General features: G+C 40.9%; 1 protein-coding gene across 4 annotated transcripts in view; it reads left to right on the top strand.

The window, feature by feature from the left end:
* Positions 1–24,761, top strand: part of ankrd11 (ankyrin repeat domain 11) — a 117,787-nt gene that overhangs the window by 80,128 nt on the left and 12,898 nt on the right. For all 4 annotated transcript variants that reach the window (XM_086289132.1, XM_086289140.1, XM_086289148.1 and 1 more), the window contains 6 exons: positions 6,553–6,698; positions 15,788–15,920; positions 21,832–22,005; positions 22,988–23,188; positions 23,297–23,439; positions 24,508–24,655. In XM_086289132.1, the coding sequence (XP_086145258.1) occupies positions 6,612–6,698; positions 15,788–15,920; positions 21,832–22,005; positions 22,988–23,188; positions 23,297–23,439; positions 24,508–24,655 (886 nt within the window). In that variant the 5' untranslated portion in view covers positions 6,553–6,611. The remainder of the gene's footprint in view (positions 1–6,552; positions 6,699–15,787; positions 15,921–21,831; positions 22,006–22,987; positions 23,189–23,296; positions 23,440–24,507; positions 24,656–24,761) is intronic.

The following is a 24,761-nucleotide window of genomic DNA, read 5'->3' as shown; positions in this document are numbered from 1 at the left end:
GGCTTCCTCTCTCGGTCCACAGCTCTTTCACTGGCTTCTGATAGGCCTGCATCTGTCTCATTTGTTAGTTGCTAGGCAACAGGCCTTCTGTGTGTGTGCGTGTGTGCATGTGTGCTCACACGTTGCTGTGGCAATGTCAGGCTTTAGAGAGGGGGGGGGGGGGGGGGGAGAAAGGGAGATGTTGAAAATAGAGAGAAAGGCAGATGAGAGAGAAGTACTCAGAGAGGTGAGAGGAAAGAAATGAGAATGAGTCAGAGCACTGATGAAGCTGAGGGACTGGAGAGGAGAGAGCCAAAATGCACTAGATTGTCGCTGGCCTTTCCTGCAGCCGAGCTGCATATATATACAGGCCTGCCACTATCTTAGCGAGGTCACTGGCAAAGACAGCGTGATTTACCAGACTGGCAGGCAGGCAGCAAGCCCTGAGCTGTTATTGGATGGAACAGAGAGGTGTAAGGGAGAGTGGACGTGCTCAGAATAGAAAATCAGACAGTGATTGGATTCCTCCCCACATCTCACTCCTCTCTTGCTCCCTGGCTCTCTCTCCTCCTAGATAATAGGACCACTCCCACTCACATTTCAGATATATTTTGTCATATCCAGATGTGGTCATCCTCAAATCAGCATTTAAGCATAACATTGACTTTAAAGTAGAGAAGGCACAAAAGATTCACATCTCATAACGTCGTATTTTACCAGAAACTTTTTTTTTTGCTGAAAATGCAAAGTAGTTAGCATATCTCATGTGTGATTTTCTATTTTTCTTTTTTAATAAAACTGTAGAAGCTTGGCCTCCACCCGCAGAAGCAGAGATAATCACAGTTCTTTAATACAGCACTATGCACAAAGTAATTCTGCGTCTTTTGTAGGCATGTATTTTCTTTTTTCGCATAATGCATCTTCTCTCTGTGCTTGTTTTTACATTAGCACATATGGTAAATGGCCTGTATTTATATAGCGCTTTACTAGTCCCTAAGGACCCCAAAGCGCTTTACATATCCAGTCATCCACCCATTCACACACACATTCACACACTGGTGATGGCAAGCTACATTGTAGCCACAGCCACCCTGGGGTGCACTGACAGAGGCGAGGCTGCCGGACACTGGCGCCACCGGGCCCTCTGACCACCACCAGTAGGCAACGAGTGAAGTGTCTTGCCCAAGGACACAACGACCGAGACTGTCCAAGCCGGGGCTCGAACCGGCAACCTTCCGATTACAAGACGAACTCCCAACTCTTGAGCCACGATCGCCCGATTGCGCGTGTGTGCGTGTTCATGTGTCATTCTCTTCTTCTCTACACACGTTTATAATGAAGTTAATGGGCCCAGGTCAGGGACTGAGCAGCCAAGCTGGGCTTTGGTTGCCAGGATACAGCATATATATATATATATATATATATATATATATATATATATATATATATATATATATATATATATATATATATATATATATATATATAAAAAATACAATAATATATATCAAATCTAAATAATGGGAAGCGAGGCAGAATAAATATGATTATTTGGTGTTAAATTTTAACTTAAATTCCTATTGCACCCTCAAAATTAATAAGAAAATAAAGTTCTTCATTATAAACAAACATAGATGCTTTCTCCTTGTACTCAAAATTAAGTGGTCTGCTTTTTCCAATAACTACCAAGTGTGGAAAAACTCTGTGGCTTTTTTACTGGTGAGAAATCTGTATTTGAGGTAAATAGGTTGGGGCTGAAAATGTATTTTGCATCAGCACTTTTTATGTGGAATTGTAACTGGTAAATTCACCATGAATTGTCAAATGGATAACCTAGCAGGAGATATGAGGATTTGTGCTCCCAACTAAGATCTTTATTATCTTTTAAATATAGATGCTAAAAGATGTTTTTCACCATTACATTTCTGCCAAAGGGAGTTTGTATTGCTTTACCAGTTTGTGTAATCCTCTAACGTATCACAGTATTTAGGGGTGAGTCATGCTAAATCAAGGCTGTGTCAGTATCTGTTCTTAGGCATTATTTTGAACTGGTGTCTTTGGTTGAGTACACTTGAAAGGCCTTGATCTTACTAGAGCTCTAGATCCAGAATGCAAAGAATCACAACTGCAACTCCTGAGCATCTCTGCTATGAGGACATTTGACCTGCATAACACTTGTTTCACCATTTATGATACAATGGAGAAGTCATGGCACATCTGTTAGCCAACATCAAGATACGAGTTGACTGCTTGGCAGTTTGTGTGTGTGTGTTTGTGTGCGCGGTGCTGATTCGTATCTGATTGTGCAATATGCAGCGAGGTCGATACACGCACGACGCACACAAACACGAGCACAGGCAGACACAGCAACATGCCCATCCCTGTGTGCAGCTGCTGCACTGTTCAGCTGTCAGAGTGGAAAATTTGAGGTGTGTTTTTGTGTGTACATTGAGAGTTGGGAGTGGCGCGGGGCTGGGGCAAACAATTGCTTTTCAAATCTGCACCTGTACCTCTGCTATAGTTGTTTGTGTCTTTATGTCTCTGTTTTCCCCATACATAATCAAAATTGTCTGTCTGTATTAGAGCAGCTGCTTGGTTGTGCTGGCTATGGTAGAGTTTGGTCTGTGAGCCTTTGAGGTTGAGGTGTTTTGCAGTTTTATTGCAGCAGATATATGCAATAGCATTTTCATTTATATAACAGCACTTCTTATATGCTTGATAAGAAAACTCCATGTGCGTCACTGTACACATTATCTTTAAATAGAACATTAATTTTGTATGAGCGGGCACACTAATGTCCCTTGTGCTTTAAAAGAAATAAATTCACAGCTGTGTGCCCTTTTATTAAATGCTACTGCATTTATGTCCATTCTTCTATTTTATCTGCCTTGTAGGCTTTGAAACCATTGTAAACTAACTCTTGAAGTTGACCTCATGCCAGTGCAAGTGTGCTTGTGATGTGTCCCAGTGCTTCTGCAAGTATGCACATGGTATGCTGCAATATGCTGAAGTGTTGGCCTCCATCTGACCGCAGAGGGAGTGGCTCGGGATAGAGAGGATGCTACAGGAGGATGAAGAGAGAGAGGGACAGGGGGCATAGAAAGAATGGTGTGTGTGTTTATTCAGGGGTGAGAGAAGCTTGGAGAGTAGTACTGGCAGGTCCGGTCCTTCATTTAGAAGAGATTGCTTCTCTGGCTCAACACTCACCACTCCTTTCTGCAGTTATCTCCATGGCCACGTCTAACTTGGCTGACGTCATGCATAATACATTAAAACTCAACAGTGCAGTGCGTGTTTTTTTTGTTTCTTTCTCCCTACCCCTGATGTCAGGGAGCGAGTCAGCAGGCAACAGTTAATTGGTTGCTTATAAACTTAAAATGTATTGCCCCGTTGATTAAAAATGTAACTACAGATGATTTGTCTCTGAAATGCATATTTTATATATCTACTTTGCAAACCCAAAAGTTGTGAAGAGAAGAGAATTGAAATGGGACACCGTTACAACAAACACATTTGACAAAACTTTGTAAAACACAAACAAAAGCTAGGCTGGAAAATGTAAATGAACTGTTGAATTTAGTAACTCATACAGCCACAACAAAAACCCTCAGATTATCCTGCAGCTACTTATGAGTAACAGGACAGAGATGAGGAAGACGTGAGGACGGTTCCTCACTACAAATCGAGTGCGTTAATTAATAATTCTGGGATGCTTTGGTTGAACAGCCCTCTTCGTGTTATGTCACAAGTAGCTAAGGGATTTGTTCTAAAATTATCCTTTTAATTTATTATTAACTTTCTTGTGTGCTCTGTAACCCTGTCTTTCGTTGCCTTAAACTCAGGTCATGGTCTTGTGTCGTGACATTCCATTGAAAAAAAAAAATTTCTTCTTCCAGTTTGGAAGTCCCTTAGGTTTTTGCCAGAAAGTTTAACTTTGATCTCACATGTCCACAGAATATTATCTAGCAACATTATCCAGCAAGTCTTGTGAAATATCTGGAGAGTCTTTTCAGATGTGCTGCGATGTCCTGATATGAACACCATTCTTATTCAGTGTTTCTTCTTATTGTGGACAAGTTGTCGAGATTTGTGCAGTTGTTCTGCTGTTACCTTTTGGTCTTTTTTCACCTAATTTGGGATTATTTTTGGTGTGCTCTTTACAGGACGCCCATTCCCAGGTAGTGGACCTGAATTCTAGCCATTTGTAAATGCTTCTAGCCTGAAAATGTAGTAGCAATCTTGCCATGGTTCACATCAACTGATCTCTCTCGAAAAGACACGGCTTTGACAGTAATCAGACTTTGTATGCCTTTATTTATAGGGAGTGACACCTCTTAAGCCACACTTACAATCTCATCTCCTTAATTGGAACACCTGACACCAAGTAGGTTTAGGCAAAGTCAGTGGCACAAAAGTGTACCGTGTGGAATTTCTCAGTGTGTTTTATCATATTGCATTTGTCTCCGGTTTGAAGGCCGCGTTTTATGACTAATCAATGTAGAAATCCTGATCATTCCTTATGGGTCACCAATGTTTCTGGCACCTTAAAGATAGCAAATGCTTAAACTTCTTTTCAACCGTTAACACCTGAAAGTTGTTTTGTTCGCTGGCCTAGATTACTATTCAGCACCACTTTAACGCACTCCCACTATATGCAAGCTCATGATCACTTACATTTCTGAATATGTAGATAAAACCCACCAAGTAATTGAGTGGGAGTAGTTTTTGCAGTGGTTGCCAAGTTAGTAATGTCTGGTTTCCATTACACATCATCTTATAAAGGCTGAAATTAAACTAAATAGTGTAATGTTAATCAAACACTCATTTTCTTTAGTAATGTTGAATGAATTTGCAGTTTGTTCTTGGAGAAAATGACTTTGTCTGTTGGTTGTAAAACATCCCAAAGTGACATTTTGTAGAAATCTTGTATGTACACTCATAAATGGACATATGAAATTAATCAACTGTTCAGCGGCGAAACACAGACACACTGTCAGCAGATATTGGGTGTCTTGTTATTGGCATGAAATTACACAGGAAATGATGCCCCTTGGTTTTGAACAGGGTTTCCTCTCCATGTGTGCCTTTGTGTGACTGCAAGCTTGCAAACAGCATTTTCTTGTGTTTCACATATCAGCGAAATGCTCGGTTGCTATTATCATCTATCATAGTAGTCCCAAAATAGTGCAGATTATTGTTCTAGAAGCCTCGCTGACCCAGTTTAATGTGTGTGTCTGTGCGTGGCTGCAGTGTTTGTTTATTTCTGAGAGCGGTCGACCTTCCTGTCACTTTGTTTGGTGTGGTGAGAGGTGGGAGTTGAGGGAGATTGCAGCAAGTGCCTACCAGTAGCAAAGAGGGACTAACAATGAACTGTGAGGAAGGTGCCTGTGGTTTGCTGTGTTTCTCATGTCTTATTCTTTACAGCTGTAAAGGGGGTCAGCACGTCCACTGCAGTTGTGTGCCTATCTGGTTGGCTGGCTGGCTGTCTTGACTTGACTGACTTGCCTGGAAGGATATAAATAGCAGTCTTTGAATAGGATAACTGCAGAGCGAAGGGAAGAAGGGTGGGGGGAGGGGAGTGGAGTGGAGATGGAAGTGGCGCCAGGGAAGATAGGAGTGCCAGTGTCTCAAAGTAGAGGGAAAAAATAATGCAGCCATGGCCTCATCTGTTCACTCACTCAGTCAGTCACAGGGATGATCACATTTGGACGCACTCTTTAGAGAAAGTACATTACAGAGGAGAGAATTGAGGAAAGGAATGTATGATTAATTCATGGCCCTGTGAAGCAGGCGGCCATGAAGGAAAGGCAGTGGATAGTAATGCACATATTGTTGTGTACTTGCACGTAAGGCAAAGTAGACACTAAGAACACAGAGGACAATAAACTGTACAGAACTCTCATGGTTTATTGTGAATTTACAATAAAACCACTTATACCAGAGATGATTGTTTTTGTTGTTGTTGCTGTAATACAATGGATCACCTTCCTTAGTCACTATGGCAAGGATGCCATAAATTAGTACAGGGTAAAGCCCACAATTACAAGGGCTGGCTAGCTTTGGCGGTAAGTAGCTGTTTGGGTTTTTGTTGAGACGTGCCGGTTAAATTTCTAAAGACATTCCTCAGCTGTTCCAAGGCCCACAACATGTGCATTATGCAATATCTTGGACATAGTCTGCCCTGTTGTCATTCCCAAATTCTAGTATGTCAGCACTTAAGATGTAGCTGATATGAATAGCATGCCTCTGTTAAAAGTAATTGTACTTTGATTGGGTTTACACTTAACAGAGATTTCTAACAACTTTTTTTAAGTATTCAGGCGGCTCTTACTGCTCTTTGGGTTCTGCCTGGTGAACAGATAAGCCCTTTGCCTGCCACAGCTGCAGCTCTCCTCCCTCTTTAAATGCTCTTCCTCCAGAGCCAGGGGTGTAATGGTTGAAAGTGGAGTGCTTGATGTACCACTAATGGCTGCATCGTCTGGCAGTGTGTAAATGTGTTTTCAATGAAACGTCAGGTGCTAAACTCCCCCTCCCCTCCATCCACACACCATTTTGTTTTTCTCTTTGTTCCAGACGGTTGATGACGATGCAATGGCAGCGTGAATGAAGCTTGGCGTGGGGAGAGCTGAACGATGCCCAAAGGTGGGGGTTCTAAAACCCCCCAGCTGGACCACTTCCCACTCAACACCGACATGGTGGAAAAGCAAGGTGGGAAAAAGGTAAGATTGAAAAGCATACAGTAAACACAGTGCACAGCAACAAAGCCTGTTTCACTTGGAGAAACATGAGTTAAAGTAATGACAAAATTAGTTTTAGATTGGGGTTTAGATCATCATTGAACTGAATGACAAAGACACGTGGTCTTCAGCAGAAATCATTTACTCCCTTTAAACAGCACTTTCTGACCTTTTGGTCATAAACCTGAGACGCTCACATCAGTTTAGTTATTTAGTAATTACCAGTTTATCTCCGTAAGCTTGACAGTTCCTTACGCAACATCAAAAAGATTTCTGTCCCAAACTAATGTTGTTGTTTACCAGTCACACCATGCTTTGCATTGGCTCTGTGGACCAGCTGGAGGCAGGTTCTGACTTGTCAGCTTACAGAGCTCATCTCAAATGTACTGTGGAGTAGAGCAATGTATGTGTTGCATCACTCTGCAATTTATAGGTATTTACTTTTAGTTTAACAACCAAAGTAATGAGTAGAATGTAGTGTGTAAATGAAATAATTAAAAAGAGTAAGATTCTTCTTTGCACATTTGATTGTATGGTAAGCTCTGTCCCAGCTCATTCCATGGAAATATAAATATTGATGTATGTTTCTAGGGGTGTGCTGTTCCCATATTTCAGACTGGTTTTTGGTGATCTTTGGTGGTCTTGTTCAGGCTTTGCTTTGCCACACCTCAGCTGTAGCGTGTTGGTTGCTAGCCAGAGTGAATTTAAAAGCAAAGCAATATGGTTTAGAAGTATTTTACACTTGCTACACCAATAGTTGTTGTTGTTTTGGGGTTTGTTTGTTTTTTATAAATGTTTGCAAAAGTTTTTTAGTTAACCACAAACGGGTCAAGTGAGTTGATACAGCTAAAAACTTGTCTTTAGTTCAATCAAAGAGACATCATAAAAATTGCTTCATTTAAGCCGTATCCTGTCAGCCTCATGGTAAGCGCATGTATGTGCAGGAAGACGAGCAACCAGTGCAGCTGTAAGAGCATTATGCAGCAACCTAATGAGATTAGTGCAAAAAATTTAAAAGAACGACCCAAATACATTTTTATTTTTCATTTGATTTACAGTGGGGCAAAAAAGTATTTAGTCAGCCACCGATTGTGCAAGTTCCCCCACCTAAAATGATGACAGAGGTCAGTAATTTGCACCAGAGGTACACTTCAACTGTGAGAGACAGAATGTGAAAAAAAAATCCATGAATCCACATGGTAGGATTTGTAAAGAATTTATTCGTAAATCAGGGTGGAAAATAAGTATTTGGTCAATAACAAAAATACAACTCAATACTTTGTAACATAACCTTTGTTGGCAATAACAGAGGTCAAACGTTTACTATAGGTCTTTACCAGGTTTGCACACACAGTAGCTGGTATTTTGGCCCATTCCTCCATGCAGATCTTCTCGAGAGCAGTGATGTTTTGGGGCTGTCGCCGAGCAACACGGACTTTCAACTCCCGCCACAGATTTTCTATGGGGTTGAGGTCTGGAGACTGGCTAGGCCACTCCAGGACTTTCAAATGCTTCTTACGGAGCCACTCCTTTGTTGCCCGGGCGGTGTGTTTTAGATCATTGTCATGTTGGAAGACCCAGCCTCGTTTCATCTTCAAAGTTCTCACTGATGGAAGGAGGTTTTGGCTCAAAATCTCACGATACATGGCCCCATTCATTCTGTCCTTAACACGGATCAGTCGTCCTGTCCCCTTGGCAGAAAAACAGCCCCATAGCATGATGTTTCCACCCCCATGCTTCACAGTAGGTATGGTGTTCTTGGGATGCAACTCAGTATTCTTCTTCCTCCAAACACGACGAGTTGAGTTTATACCAAAAGTTCTACTTTGGTTTCATCTGACCACATGACATTCTCCCAATCCTCTGCTGTATCATCCATGTGCTCTCTGGCAAACTTCAGACGGGCCTGGACATGCACTGGCTTCAGCAGCGGAACACGTCTGGCACTGCGGGATTTGATTCCCTGCCGTTGTAGTGTGTTACTGATGGTGACCTTTGTTACTTTGGTCCCAGCTCTCTGCAGGTCATTCACCAGGTCCCCCCGTGTGGTTCTGGGATCTTTGCTCACCGTTCTCATGATCATTTTGACCCCACGGGATGAGATCTTGCGTGGAGCCCCAGATCGAGGGAGATTATCAGTGGTCTTGTATGTCTTCCATTTTCTGATGATTGCTCCCACAGTTGATTTTTTTCACACCAAGCTGCTTGCCTATTGTAGATTCACTCTTCCCAGTCTGGTGCAGGTCTACAATACTTTTCCTGGTGTCCTTCGAAAGCTCTTTGGTCTTGGCCATGGCGGAGTTTGGAGTCTGACTGTTTGAGGCTGTGGACAGGTGTCTTTTATACAGATGATGAGTTCAAACAGGTGCCATTCATACAGGTAACGAGTGGGGGACAGAAAAGCTTTTTACAGACGACGTTACAGGTCTGTGAGAGCCAGAGGTTTTCCTTGTTTGAGGTGACCAAATACTTATTTTCCACCCTGATTTACGAATAAATTCTTTACAAATCCTACCATGTGGATTCATGGATTTTTTTTTTTCACATTCTGTCTCTCACAGTTGAAGTGTACCTCTGGTGCAAATTACTGACCTCTGTCATCATTTTAAGTGGGGGAACTTGCACAATCGGTGGCTGACTAAATACTTTTTTGCCCCACTGTATCTCTTTGCTGTTTTACTGTTGTTGTTTGTTATTTCACTAAAAACAGCCAATTCAGCTAATTTATAGTTGCGGATGTATTTATTTGTTGCATTTAATTTTTCTAAGTCGGAAAAGATAGCGTTGACTCAAGACTGATGTTGCCTTACACATATAGATCCCCAGTTGTTTCCCAAGTATAAAAATACAGTGTAATAATTCAACACACTCACTGGATCGCTACTAGGTATCAGCAGATACCCAAAGCCAGGGTACTGTAGAAGAACGTAAGATATCTGATTGGTTTTTATTCTGTTTTTTGCAAATGTCATTTGACTCCATGACATGGAAATGGGGCAAAAGTGAAACCTGTGCATAGTTATGCACTGTCCCCTCTCTGACAACATGGGCTATCAAAATAGGTATGTTCAAATCACATGAATGCATAAGTACTGGTATGTGCAAAAGTTAAATCAAACAGAAAAATGGGAATGAAGCAGATTTTTTTTTTAATTTTAATTTGAGAAGTTCATGTGTGCATGTGATGCAGTTCTGGACTTCAGACTTCTCTCTAACCTTTCTGTACATACATTATAATGTATGTTAATAAGGTGATGCTCTTTAGGTTGGGCTTTTCCCATCAGTGCAGTGTTTTACATCTTGAGCTTGTTAGAACACTAAAGTCAGTCTGGGATGACATAAATGGGATGTCCTAAATCCACTGAGGAACAGTTGCAGGTTTTTCAAGAAAAACCTCCCTGACGAGTACCTTTTAAAATACAAAAATAAAATTAAATAAAATTTCTTTCTCAAACTCACTTTAGCTTACTGCCTAAAATGTTTAAGTGTTACTATATATCAGGCGTAGGAAGCTTACTATAAGGCATCAAATCTCTGTCTGTCTTTTTTTGCACAATCAGGAGTTCAGCAACGAAACCTGCAACACAGATGAACGTTAATCTGCATCCACACTGTTCACTAAAACTTTGAAATTGGTGCTTAGTTCCCTTGATAACCCTATATGTTTTTACTACCAGGTCATATGTTAAACACCAGTTTGTTTTACTCTCATTAGTAGTTGCTTGACTCACTTGCCTTGAAGTTGAAAATGGTTTATCTCAGGTCCCTGCCAGTGGTTATTTCTTTATTGCATATTATGACATTAACATGCTACCTAGTAACCACTTACCAACAGGCTAAAACAACCCTTTTTAAGATCATATGTAACACCTAATAAAAGTATCCCATTATTTTTAATTTCATAACGGTAACATCTAATTTATAGCCACAAAGCATTACACTCATGTTACTTGGTTTGGCAACCAAACAACAGACTAAAATCACAGACCAAACCATACTGTAGCTTGGGCACCAGCATGTACTAGTCATCAACTCATGATAGGTTGTGATTCCCCCTCCCTGACTTTTTTCTTGTTGATGTTGGTTAATGTCTCTTTACTTGACTTGTACAGATTTTATAAGTGTCGCCACAATAAGTGGTGTAAAGTTGTGATTTAGTAGGGGAATCTATATAGACTGCATGCTTACTTTAATAAAAAATTTGCATTTGGTATGTGTACTGTATTGCAAGACAAATGATACAATATATTGTGGTATGAATACTTTATTCCACCAGTCCTGCATATTTGCTATATTTTGTTTTCTTCTTGCCACATCTTCGACTGAGCTATTATTTAATACAACATACCTGCGCAGGTCTTTGTACTTGCGTAATCTTCTTACTCTCAGTTGTATCTTGTAGTTATTAATGATTGATAACAGCTCGACGGAGATTCCTTTTAATTAAACTATAGTTCTTGCATTTGACTTCAGCACAAATGCTTAATTAAATAATGGACTATTGCATAATAGACTTGGGTTCAGTGTTTGTTGTCTTAAAAAGCCCTAAGTCACATGTCTGAAGTGCTTTTGAATTGGTGTCACCTTATTGCCCAGTTATGACGTATTCACTACCTTGAATTTGACACAGATACTGTCGTCACTGTTTGTGTTGGAACAAAGTTTTGGGCGCAGCTTGATGATGTCATGTGTGTACTAACTGTTCAGCTACCAGCAGCAGCTCTGAGAGGTGTAGAAAGCAGAGGTACAGCTTATGCAGGCATGGATTTACAACCCTCTGCAAAGGATTGCATCAGACTCTGGTATGGAGGGAGGGAGGGAAAGAACCGAACAGGGGTGGGTGGAAAACTGAGTGAGACGAAGAGAGCACGCATTGCTAGGAGACCACCAAACAGGGTGTCGTGTGAAGGCAGATCAGAGGAAAGTCTTGAGTTGTCAAAGCTTTGCTTACACTTAATTCTCCAAAATCAACCCGGTTGAACTTTAGAGATTTGAGTTGGTGAATTGACCATTTTTCCCCAGTCCAGTTAACCAGAGCTATATGATGGTTCTTTTGTTTGTTTGTTTGCTTTAAGAAATAATTCACATAGTGTTTTCCATGCTTAAGATGTACTGTAGCTTTAAACGTATGCATCATAATTTCGCTCAAATGGTGTGTTCTCTCTTTGTGGGAGTGAGCGGGGATGCAGACGGGCAGACAGAAAGATCAGCTCATTGTAGCTACACTGTTTGTCTCTACTGTACCATGACATCATGGTCTTATGACTGGGGCAGGGCAGGGGGAGGAGTTCAAAGAGTTGATACATAATAGAAAACCTGCCCTCAGGATAGAGATAGATGAGCAGGGTACTGAAGATAGGACAGAGAAATTAGGTGAATTAAAGCGTCTGTTTGTACGTTATCTCACCTCTGTCTTGCATCTTACGTTATGAGTCCTTAAACCTGTGTAGTTAACGGAGTCGTCAAATGATGATGGTGTCGTCTGAATCATACATGGAGTCATTGCTGAAATTCCAGTATTGACTACTGTATTGTAAGAGAGTACATTTAGACTTTCACGATACCGACCAGAACCTTACATGACAAATAATGTAATTATGAAAAACACTTTTCTTTTTAGGTAATATCATTTATTTTAAAAAAAAAAGATCCTTTAAAAGCATGGTATCCTTTTAATGCCACAACAATGTCCCATTTTTAGCATATAAACAGTATCAGCTCTCTTTTGTTTCATTTTATTTTTGTTGTTGTTTATGGACTGATTCTTATAGCGCTTTTCTACTCTCCTGGAGTACTCAAAGTGCTCTGTACAACACGCTGCATTCACCCATACACACCCTTTCACCCAAGCACTGTAATCTATACTGTCAGTGCATTACTGTCCTTCATACGTGTTCATACTCCGATGGATGCATTGGAGAGCAAGTCGGGGTTAGTATCTTGCCCAAGGATATTTGGCATGCATACTGGGGGAGCCAGGGATCGAACCACCAACCTTCCAATCAGCAGCTGACTTCCTCTACCTCCTTAGCATAAGCATGTAGTACATTAAATATAGAAACCTAAATACATGAGTCATGACTTAAATCCCTGATAAACCCACCACAGTGGTCGCAATGATCACGGCCCCAATCTTGTCTCACAGTCACTCACATTTATACCCACCGTTAAGGCGCAGGAAACCACTGCAGTATTCTCCTGAGCGATAGGTGTCACCACTCAGACAATATCGCCACAGAAGAAGAAGTCAAAACACGGAAGCAAAGACTTTGTCGGGTGTTGTTTTGCAAAGGTTTTTCCACACAATCGTACACTCGTGTCTTCAACCCAGCTGCGGCAGCCACGGCACAACGTGCCAGGTTACAAAGATCTTGAGGTGCACAAATGGCCAAAGCGCTGCAAAGTGTCACACAACACACTATGTGATGTCAAAATCAGCACGCAAAATATCAAGCATAATAGGTCCATTACTGGGGGACACGTTAAAAACATTTTTTGTTACACAGATGCAACACTTGTCTTTTAATATTGTGTTTTTGTCATCTACAAATATCTCTAAGTGTCCACTTTGAATTGATTCCTAATGTATTGCAATTAGGAATGCAGCGTATGGCTTTGACTTCATATATTTGCTCAGTGAGAAGCTACTGCTTTCCTCTTTAAAAATAATTCTGTGTTGAATTCTGTGTATTCTAGTTAAAAATGTATATAAATTAATAATGAATAATTGTTAGTAGCTCGTTGTAAGAGATACAAACCCAGCTTCAGTTCCATTCCCAAGCCTGGATAAATGAAACGGCTGCATTAGGAAAGGCATCCAGCGTAAAATCTGTGCCAAATCACATATGTGCATCCATCAGCTGTGGCGACTCCTAAAGAAAGGGACCAACATAAAGTAGCTTTAATAATGAATAATTATTTACTGCTACCACACAAGAAACTATTATGAAGATGTCTACAAGTTGTTTATGATGTCATCTTCCACTGTTTGTGGTCTGTGGGGGTCTTTTTGTTTGTTTTTAAAAAAGGTATTCTGGATTAGAGCAGGGCGATATGGCCAAAAATATTTATCACGATATATATTTGAAAATTTGCGATAACGATATAACTGACGATATAATTGATGCGAGACAAAATACAACTCCACAACATTACTAGCGCAAAAAGACAACCTATCATTTATTTTCACTTAAACAAGAAGCTGGTTTTTATGTACATTAAAGCTTTATAAAAATGTAACAGTGCAAATGCAAATTCCTTGCTGAAAGTTTAACCAAAAGGCATTTCCAGTAGAAATGGGCTGACATATCCTGAGCATAACCATGTATAATATCCACTGAAGTTAAAAAGAGGTGCTTTGCAACATTAAACTGCAGTGTGCAGTACGTATTTTTCGGACCATAAGGTGCACGGGATTATAAGGCACATTAAGCGAAACAAAGCAGTCAGATAAATCAAACTTTATTAAACTCATTCTTCTTGCTTCCTCCACTTCTGTACCATTGATTCATTAATGTTGAATTCTCTGGCAGCTGCTCTATTCCCATGTTGTTGCAGTATATTAATGACTAACCTCGTATTGTGGATGGATTATCTCAGTTGTTCTCCTGACTGAAGTTTGGTCCGTTTACAGCATCCTGCCATGCGATTGCATTTGTCTCTAACCATGAGGAACCTTAACGTTAACTTTTATAAGTGGAAAAGTGTTAGTGTTTGTCCTCCAGCTTCACTGTTTATGTTATGCTAACATAGCTGTGTCGCTAGCGATCACGTAGCACATAATTATATACCAGCTAGCCCAACTTCAGTAACCCTACAAACGTCACTGCTGTTTAGTTTCCTGTCTTCATTTATGTTGGAAGTGATAGCAGAGCTGTACGTTTGATTTTTTTTTCAGAAATCTCTCAGTCAGAACATGCAATATCATGCTTAGGTAACTAGCGAAACTAGCGAGCTAACTTCCGCTAGCTTCCTGCTAGCTTCTAACTCCGTTAAATGTAATACATTTTGTTTTCATGGATGCCTGGAAGTTAAACTTCATAGTTACACCTGGTAAAGCAGCAATGCTGATCGTTTTATTAAAGATGAAAGAATTTAGACAGTTTTTAACTCTTAGTGATGCTGCAGTGTTCGTTTGACCTGAAGATTCGGAGTTTAGGACCCAGATTACTCCCAGATTTAAGGGCATCTTAGTCCGACGGCCGCTTGCATGTTCTGCAAAAAAATGTGCTTTGTCGTGTATCTGACGGACAAACACCAAACCAGTTCCACATCACTGAAGTTGCACCATTTTTACAAACCAATTCTGGTTCATCTGTTTCACTCAACAATCGGCCATGTGCGTATGAAAACAAAGGCACTGCGCATGCGCGGTTTACTCATATTCTATCGCGATATTTCATTTTCCTATCGTAGCCTAACATTATACCGGTATTACCGTGAACGGTATAATATGGCCCAGCCCTATTCTGGATAAATTAGTTTGCATGAGCACCCAAACACAGAACAACCGTTAAGTTAAGCTGGGCAAACACATAAGTATTTACATCTGTTGATAGCAGATACACAGGGGTTTGTGATTGTTTCCAGCAGCTGTAGACCACAGAGCCAAGCCGGCGTCAGCTTAGCCTCCTCTCCCTGTGCCTGGCTCTTTTACTGTGGCCAGGAATCTAGGAGGAAACTCTGGAAAAACTTTTGCTTTGAGAAGCTCTTAATAGCTAGAAGAGTCAGGCCAGTGAATTCAGTAGGAAGGTATAGCCAGAGACATTATGAAAGAGGGACACGGCGACTTAAAAATATGGTGGTAGATGTATAACCTCCAGGGGGGAAAAGCTTTTTATAAACGGAGTTTGCGGTCAGCAAACTTGTGCAGTCTTTTATCAGATGTTATTTCCTGGTGACCATTGAAATTAAAGTTAATTTAATTAATGCTTCAAAATGTGCCTGAGGGTGTTTTCAAGGTGGCAGCTGAGTCAGGAATTGCTTCTAGGACTTTAAAGTAAGGTAGACAAATAAAGTGCACTGCTCTGATGAAGACACTTGCTCACCCCAGTGTTTTGTTGCTTTCACAGGATAAGGTGTTATCAAACAAGACTCCCAAATTGGATCGCAATGATGGGGTCAAAGAGATGAAAGAAAAGGCCTCTAAAAGGAAGCTGCCCTTCACTGCTGGAGCAAATGGAGACCAGAAAGATTCTGACTCAGGTAAGGCTGTATTGCTGTGTGTTTACGCTCATGTTTCTGCATCTCGATCACCTTGTGACTTTGTATAGACTCAACTGGTTCTTATATAGCGCTTTTCTACTCTACCTGAGCACTCAGTGCGGAAATCAAAGAGAACGGAGAGTAGTTAGCTCTGGTGTGGGAACAGGGCTTGACCTATGTGAAGTGAAAGTGCTCCCAACTTTGAATTAGCTGGTTGTTTGAGAATCAAGGAGTTTGTACCTACAATCATAGTCTAAAAGGAGAGGAAGACCACACAAAATCATGATCCAATTAAGTGGGGATTTGGGCAACATACAAGCCTGACCAGGCCTGGGTTTGGTAAGGCTCCAGCTGTTTTCTTTTAATTAGGGAGAGAAGGACTAGTCCTCACGCTTGTTTGACTTTGGGCTTTAAGGGTTCAGGATTTAGTTTGTTGATAATGGTCCAGCTTAGAGGCTTTGGTAACAGTCTTCATCAGCACTGGGTGAGTTGCTAAATTGGTTCATGTTCAGTGTTTACACTTGGGGAAAAAACCTTTCCTCTCCACACACAAGAGGAAAACTACAAGTATGCAACAGATGACTGTTAGGGCATGAGGATGTGTTTAGCAAGATTGGACAAGTATTTTGTAAACACATAATGTTGTATGTGATTACTCCTCAACTTAAGCAAATTATAAATAAATTAAAAAGTTTGAGAGGCTGTAATATGTCTTAAATCTCTGGACATTTGTGTATGCGTGTTCTTCACTTCCATTTAAGTTGCAAGATTATTTCATGTTCTTCTTCACAAATGTTTACTTGTTGTGCATTAATATTCTAATCTCTTCTGCTGAATTCATTTTATTTATCCATTAGTTTTTTTTATCTTGAGATAATCTTCACCCTACCTCAATCACACGAGATGCGAAATCTAAAGACGGGAACATTAGCTGGAAATTCTTTTAGTATACTAATAGTTTCATGTTGTCTTCCAGCGCCTTGCCTTTCTTTGTCTCTGATCTGAGCTATATTGTGTTAGTTTCTAAGATTTACACACTGTACAAGCTTTGAAGATTAGCTGGCTCCTGGCATTGCACGCTTTCCAGTCACGTGAGAAGTTTATTAGGTTGCATTGTGTCATAGCGACAGACCTATTTTTGTTAGCGGTAGCTACCCAGGTAGTATATGGGGGCAGTAAAATGTGTGTTGTTAACCTGGACTTCCACCTGCATGAAAATTGGCGTTTCTACATATGTGTGTTTTGTAGTCTGTGGCCTTTCAATTGACCCTACTGGGACTGTTTTTAACCTCTCTGCAAAGTTTTACACCTCGAACACGTCACAGCCCCCCCCACCCTTCTTAATCTGTGCCTCTCTTCCAATGCTCATTTCCTTTGTGGCTTGCACACTGGTGACGGATAAATATAGCTGTTTAGAGAGCACGATTAATACGTTTTTTAAAATTCGTACAGTATACCCTTCTATTATATTCCAATCAAAATTATATCACCCAGTATGGGTCTTTTTTGTGTCTTTGTTTATTTTTTTATTCAGGCACGGTGTGTCTTATGTGTATCCCATCCCTTCTTTGCTTTTATAATCATCAGTATTGACCATTACCATCTGGCTAATATCATTCGATAGTATACTGTGTGATGGCATTCTGTCAGTTAGCCCAGTTTTACATCAACTTTCCTCACGGCTCAGCTGCTGTTGAATATCTTTTCACTGCAGGCATTTTCAGCGTTGTGTAAATACACAGACCTTCTATTCCAAACAATTTGAAATATGACATCATTTGGGGGTGGAGCTCTTGTGAATACACCCACTAAGCACAGGGTCTGTCAGTGTGTTTTGGGGGCACAATGCTGCAGCTACGCCTACGTCTTTCAGTTAGTCCGCACACGTCTCTCGTGGATTCTCTGCCCGTTACAATCTCGTGGATTGTAACGGGCAGGCAGGAAAATACCAAATTTCTTCCTGCTGCTGCTCTTTTTACTGGAAAACAATTTGTATCTTCTGATGTTTAATTTCTTCTTCTGCTGTAAACCTCTGTAGAGTCCACGATGTAACCAACAAAAGTGCTTGACACGGTTGTGTCTGGGCATTGAGTTATAACCCTTTTCAATTAGTACCTACTCTGCTGGGCTTGGCTCCATTAGGTGGTAGTGTCTGGTACCAGGCACTAAGCCCAGGTTCCAGGCGATCTGAGTTGAGGTGAAAATATGACATGAGAGCGACTCCTTCACAAAAATTAAAACTGCAATTTTTTTTTTAAACCCAACGAGGGAATTGGCAGCACTAAGCCCAACACCATGGTCTCAGAGTCTGGGGGGAAAAAAGCTGTAGGCAGAGCGGCAGGTATACCATCACCTCGACGCCCTACAGTGTTGTGTTGTGTTGTGTCACATAAGAATAACAACTTTTGGCTGAGTTGCTATAATTACCCCACGCGCATCAGTTACATGACTTGAGTTGTGTCACGTCAAGCCAAGTAGGTCTTAATGAAAAAGGGATATTAGTATACGCAGCTACTGGCAGATGCAAAAAAGGAGCAACTACCTTTTTGGGGATGGGGATGTAAAAAGGGGCAGACTTAAAGGACGCAGATATGTGACTGGGTGGTTGGCATTATCTCAATCAGCTGTTCTGTTTGTGTTTTTGAAATTTCAGCTCACCTTACTCTTTTCAAACTGAATCATTTTGTCCTCTTTGGCAGCATTCTAAGATATTAATTATTGCCATGTCTGAGAAGCTTTGGCTGAGACAGGTCATAAAAACAGATAGTGGTGTGCAAGGATCCTCAGTGCACACATGTATTCTCGCTAATTGGTTATAACGCATAGATTATCTTCCCAGATTCACGATGTTTATGAGTAAAAACAAAAGACAGAAGGCGCACTCACTGACTGCATCTGTTTGACAAACAGAGCGTCCTGCACCACATGATGTTCTTTCTATACATTTCTGACTTTCTCTTGCTCAGTGCGAATCATTGAGAAAACATCCTGTTGGCCACTTCCTGCCTCTTCTCCCTTAGCTTCCTGTTTATGCGACTTTTTGGGTCGTTAAACAGAACATTGCTCGATGCTCCCGCGTTACGGTCAGACTTGGTCTGGCTGGTTGGAGCGGTTCTTCTTGTCATGGTGTCTGTTGGCTAAGTGAAGCAGACAGTCTCTTTGTTTTGGCGTTAGCTCACACTGTCATATTGTCTGTCTACCATATCAGAATCTGCCCCCATTATATCCCGACATTTGTGTTTGATGTGGTTCCCTCCCTCCTGGCTCAGGTAGGCAGGCTAGTCATGGGGTGATAGTCCCTACCCAGCTTTCCTTCCTTTTTCAGTCTCCTCCTCCTTTATCTTGTTAGTCAAGTTTCAGGCAGTGAGGAGAGTAAGGTTTCAACCCTGTCTTTAAGCTGAGTAATATCATTTTACTAAGCCACATAAAAGCCCTGCAGTTTTGCCTAAATAGACATCCAGCAGACAGACATACTGTGTTTAATTTCTTTAATTCAGAAATCCACATGTGACATGTTAATTTGATTTGTGTGGTGATAATTTAACACAGTTGCATTTTACCGAGCTTTTTTCTTCAAATATTTTGATCCGTATCTTTCCTTAAAATTCCCACGATGATTAACCAGACAAAAATGTAGTGAAAGCAAAGTCACATTCCTTCCTTCATGAATGGAAAGAGCATATTTTTTTTATGCTCATATTTCTCACAATATAATTATTGCTGCTTTGCTAGTGTTTCTTTTGTAGTTTTCCCTTTAACATGGTGATCATACCTCCTGCAACTGCTGTATTTGATTATAATTATGCAGCATGGATTTATAGAAAGTGCTTCTTTTCTGTTTAGAGTGGTCGCCTAGAGTCTGATCTGTATCGCAGAAGGACAGTTTTTTTGCCACTGGTGATGAAGGTTGTATTAGAGACTTGGGTCTTGTATGTTTAGCAGCAGATCTCTTTAAGTGCAGCTGGGTAATAACTGCCTTCCTGCTTCTCAGTCTAATAAACATAGCTTGGAAAAGCTAGCTTAGCTCTTTCTCTGTTCTGCTGCTGAAAAAAACATGTTTGGGCTGTTTCTGTGGTCCCTGCTGTTAAAGGCTTAGCAGAAGGAATGTGTCTAAATGGCAAATGCTTTGGGGAACGTGAGACTGTATCAAAGAGGGGTGGAGGGTACATTAGCTTTAAGTATTCACAGATGTTAGTGAAAGTTCATCAGCCCTGTACTTGCGAGTGGAAAAATATTTTCCTGGAAAGTTTTTAGACACCGGAAGGCTGCGCTGCCATGCTTCCTTCTTGCCTTATTTACTTGTGTTTGTGGCCTGCAGTGCTTCCAGTCTGGGAGTGAGAGAAGTTGCTCAGAAATCAGACTCAGACCCTTCTACTGGTCCACAGCGTCTTTGTACACGCACGTCTGAATTTGCTTCTTCCTCCCTATGACCGGAGGCCTGTATTGTTGCTTGAATTATAACTGTGAGGTTTGATACCCCCTCGGTAATGAAGCGCTGCAGTCATGTGTAGCGTTACCCTCTGTATGGGTCATCAGATGGTATGTTGCCACTGAAAATAATTGCTGGGTGTGTCTTTGTGGAGCAGCTGCTTTTGTCCAGTAGCACTGTGTCTCCAGTAATCCTGGCAGGCAGGCAGGCAGGCATGTGGTGACCTTGGCAAGGCCATGTTGAATTGAAATGTACACCAGCTATTTCGTAATAACTATGGTTGTGCCAAGTCACACCCTCTTTCCTTTTTTCGTCCATTCTGGCTGATTGGCTTGGAGACAGACAGACATAAACACACTGCCTGTTGGCCCCTCCCTTCTTTAAGGGCAGCTGGGTAATAACACAAAAGTCGCCCACTGGTGCCAACAAACCTCTCACACATACGGCTGCATTTACAGAATGCAGTAAGCGAGCAAGTCTTTGTTTTCTTTTTGTTTTTGTTTCACAGAGGCCCGTTTAGGTCATGGAAAGTAGCAAAGGGTTTGCTATGGAAATTCAAAAAGAGGATAAAATGTGTGAAATAAATAGGGAGAAACCCATTGATTATTGATAAAAATGAATACTTTTTGGTTTTGTTTTTTGGTTTGACAAAATGCTTTTGTTGTTGTTGCTCATTTGGTGACTGAAAGATTGCCCCTGGTATATAGAAATGCCTCCCTGTGGGAAGAATAAAGTACCTTCTATCGCTCTGTAAATCTCTATTCACACGTAGCAGTGCAGCCCTGAACTTTCCTCAGAATTACCTGGCAGCCAGTCTTGACCAGTCTAGTGCTTGTGAGAATAGATCAGGTAGTTTTTCTTTTTTTTAAAAGAGTGAATTCAATGGGAGTGTGTGGGCGTCGTGTGTGCCGCCTCCTGCTTTCTGTACACTGGTGCCAGTCCTTGCCAAAACTAAGCAGGGTATTTCCAGTTTGACCATGTCACAAAGGACAACTTCAGATAATGCCCACATCTGATTCCCTCGGTCAGATTATGTTGACATTGTCTGAATTTCATTTATGAAAGCAGCTGTTCTCACATATACATGACACTTACTTGATTGATGCCAACAGTAAAGAAGCTGTTTGGACTCAGTGCTGATCTACAGTACTCTATACTTGATCTGGAAAGTCATAAAACACCTTTGGAGATGTGTCATAGTGAATGTTTACTAGTTATTTATTGATTTATGAACTTTAATAATCTGTCTTTTAGAAACATTTGAAAGTGGTGTTACTGCTGTGAGCCTTTAGTGTTCTTTTAAAAATTGCCAATTCATAACAGTTAATGTCTTCTACTGTTGTAGCACTAATAAGGCTCCCGTTACTCTCCCTGACCACATGGATCAGTAGATTAGATTTGTGTGTGTCTGTGTATGAATGATCATGCAGCTTTTTGCACATGCAGCGATATTAACCTTGCTTCTCTCCTCTCTCGTTACAGAGAAACCAGGTCCAGAGCGGAAACGCATTAAAAAAGAGCCCACCAACACCCGGAAGGCAAGCTTGCCGTTTGGAATGGGGATGCCAGGGATCCGGGCCGGGTACCCCCTCTCCGAGCGGCAGCAGGTGGCCTTGCTCATGCAAATGACAGCTGAGGAGTCCGTCAACAGTCCAGGTGCGTGTTTATCATTTAGGCCACGTCTTCTGTGGACGGACAGCCGACATTGGGGAAAAAAAGGATCGGAGGGAGCTTTATATGTAGAATCCATGCATGGCAGACCAGTGAGGGTGGGCTGTAGGCTGGGGCTGATTGTTTTTGTGCATTTTCTCAGTCATACTGTCCCTCTAAACAGAACCACTTTGTTAAAATTATTTCACATCTTAGCTGGAATCTAAACCTCTGATGTCAGTGATATGTGTTTTGTTTTAGCTGCTTTAATGGTTGCATATTCGTGCCGCCACAGTAGTGGAGTTGTTTTTTTAAAATTCCGTACATAAGGAAATGAAACCAGCTTTTCTGTTTGTACTGCGTCTGGAGCTGATGGCGTAATCTCACTATTTGGGCTAAATGACAACAGAGAAAGTGTTGAGTTATCCTTTCTGGTGTTAGATGATTATTTTTCTTATTATAAGTTTACTACCTTCCCATTTCTGCAAAAATTGTACTTTATTTTTGATCGACAGTAATTTAGCTGGAAGTTTTTCAGACTTGTGAAATATAACTATTGTTACAAGTTTGTACTTTTTCCCCTCATTGTTGACATTTGAGACTGAATTAGTTTGATCCTACCTTATAACTGCTTTTATTTGTATGTTAATTTCTTTGTTGCCTGCCTGTGGGCATGGACATAGATTAAGCGAGTGTGTTTCAAATATCATTTGGGACAATAGCTGTACAAACTCAATAATGTAAATGTGATTAAGGATTGGATTTAATCTTGTAAATGTGATGAAATAAGCTCAAGTAAAGTAGGTTCAGCAATTGTGCTGTTTATTGCTAGAGTTGGATTGCCCCCTTCTGGCTGTAAGCAGTTATAGCACCTTGTTGTTCACAGTAGAAGTAGTAAACAAAACAAAAACAGTTAGAGTAAATTCTCCCAGAAGAGTGTGACTGACTCTTGCAGCACTGAAGTGAAATATGCATGTCTTACCTACAGATACAACACCAAAGCATCAGTCACAGTCCAGTCTGGGTCAGAAGGGAACGCCAAACTCTGCATCTAAAACCAAAGACAAAGTGAATAAACGGAATGAGAGAGGAGAGACTCGACTGCACAGAGCAGCAATCCGTGGAGAGGTACGCCGCATCAAGGAGCTCATCAGCGAGGGAGCTGATGTGAATGTAAAAGACTTTGCAGGTAAGGGCATCTTTGTTTTATGCTTGCCTTTGCTTTGTGTGTGTAGCAGTGTACCATTGATTCATTTAGAGTTTACACTTCTCTGACTATAATTCTTCTTGTGTTCAGGCTGGACTGCATTGCATGAAGCATGCAACAGGGGGTATTATGATGTGGCGAAACAGCTGCTGGCAGCCGGAGCAGAGGTCAACACCAAGGGGCTGGATGATGACACCCCTCTACATGATGCATCGAATAATGGACATTTCAAGGTAAAAATAAATCCGCCAAAGGTGTCGTGTGTCATTGTTGCTAATAGTAAAGAACAAAATAGGTTTTCAGGCTTCAGAAGAATGAAAATATTAATGATCAGTGGCCCATTTGTGATCCATCAAAACAAGTTTGTCAGATTAAAATCTGAGTTTTAAAAGTGAGAAGATGGCTACAGAGTGAGTTTAGATGTGGTTTTGTTTAAATACCAGGTTAAATTGAATCGTACCACTAGTCTTTTTGTCTTGAACTGTCCTCAAATTTTCTACCCTTTCAACACCTTCATTGCAAAAAGGTACACGCACCAGTGGAATACAGTAAAAATGTCAAATCTCACTACTTTTCTTCAAAATCAAATGCTGGCCGTGCATGGTTTTATACTGTAATGGCATTGAAATGAGATGTTGATGTTGTTTTAATAGAAGTCAATGAGACATTTTTGGCCACAAAGGTGTCCACAGGGAGCATCTGGAAGTAATGGTGTAATCAGATTTATAATCAAATTAATTTTGCTGCTGATCTTTGACATCCAAGACTAATCACCACCAGTGTCAATAAAGTGTTCCTGCCTGTCTGCAGCAGTGTTGTGTGAGGTTAAGATGGCACTGTTGGTATCAATGCTGTCGCAAATTGATCCAATTAAACATTTAGTATTGATTAGTATCTGAGAATCTTTTTTAGACAACCCCACTGAGAAAACATTTTGAAGACCACCCCTTACTTGGTGCTATTTTGCAGATGTTAGAATTTGTCTCACTCTGATTCTCCTGGCCTGAAAGCAGCTTCAGACCATCATACTTTCTCACCTCTACACGGCTTTTGGCATTTTACTAAAATTGGTTGCAGAGACACCACATCACCCAGTCTGCTGTCAGTAAAGTCTGGAGGTTTTGGTGTGGAAAAGTTCTGTCCATCAAAAATCCCGCTCTAGCTTCGTCGTAACTAAATAACAACTTTGAAGTGGAAGATTAATTCTGTACTCTTTATCCTATTAAGCTTTGAACCACTTGAGAAGTTGCTGATATTACCTTTAAAATTGCAAAAAATCATTAAAGTTTTATCCTTTTCAGGTGGTTAAGCTACTTTTACGGTATGGAGGGGACCCGCGTCAAAGCAACAGGAGAGGGGAAACCCCACTGAAGGTTGCCAACTCTCCAACTATGCTCAATCTGTTGCTGGGGAAAGGCACTTACACCTCAAGTGAAGAAAGTTCATCAGGTATCATTTTCAATCTTAAATCTTTGAGTCACCTAATTGCACAACTGTTACAAAAGTTATTCAAATACATGAGGCTATAAGTAGTAAATTAATTGTGTCCTCTTTG

This window comes from Aulonocara sp. 'chitande type north' Nkhata Bay, linkage group LG1, assembly GCF_057382095.1.
Source record: "Aulonocara sp. 'chitande type north' Nkhata Bay isolate Kocher_YH1m ecotype deep benthic linkage group LG1, A_spYH_male_GT1.1, whole genome shotgun sequence".
Taxonomy (NCBI): Eukaryota; Metazoa; Chordata; class Actinopteri; order Cichliformes; family Cichlidae; genus Aulonocara; species Aulonocara sp. 'chitande type north' Nkhata Bay.
The sequence above is the reverse complement of the archived record's forward strand: the minus strand, read 5'-3'. Positions and strand labels throughout refer to the sequence as shown.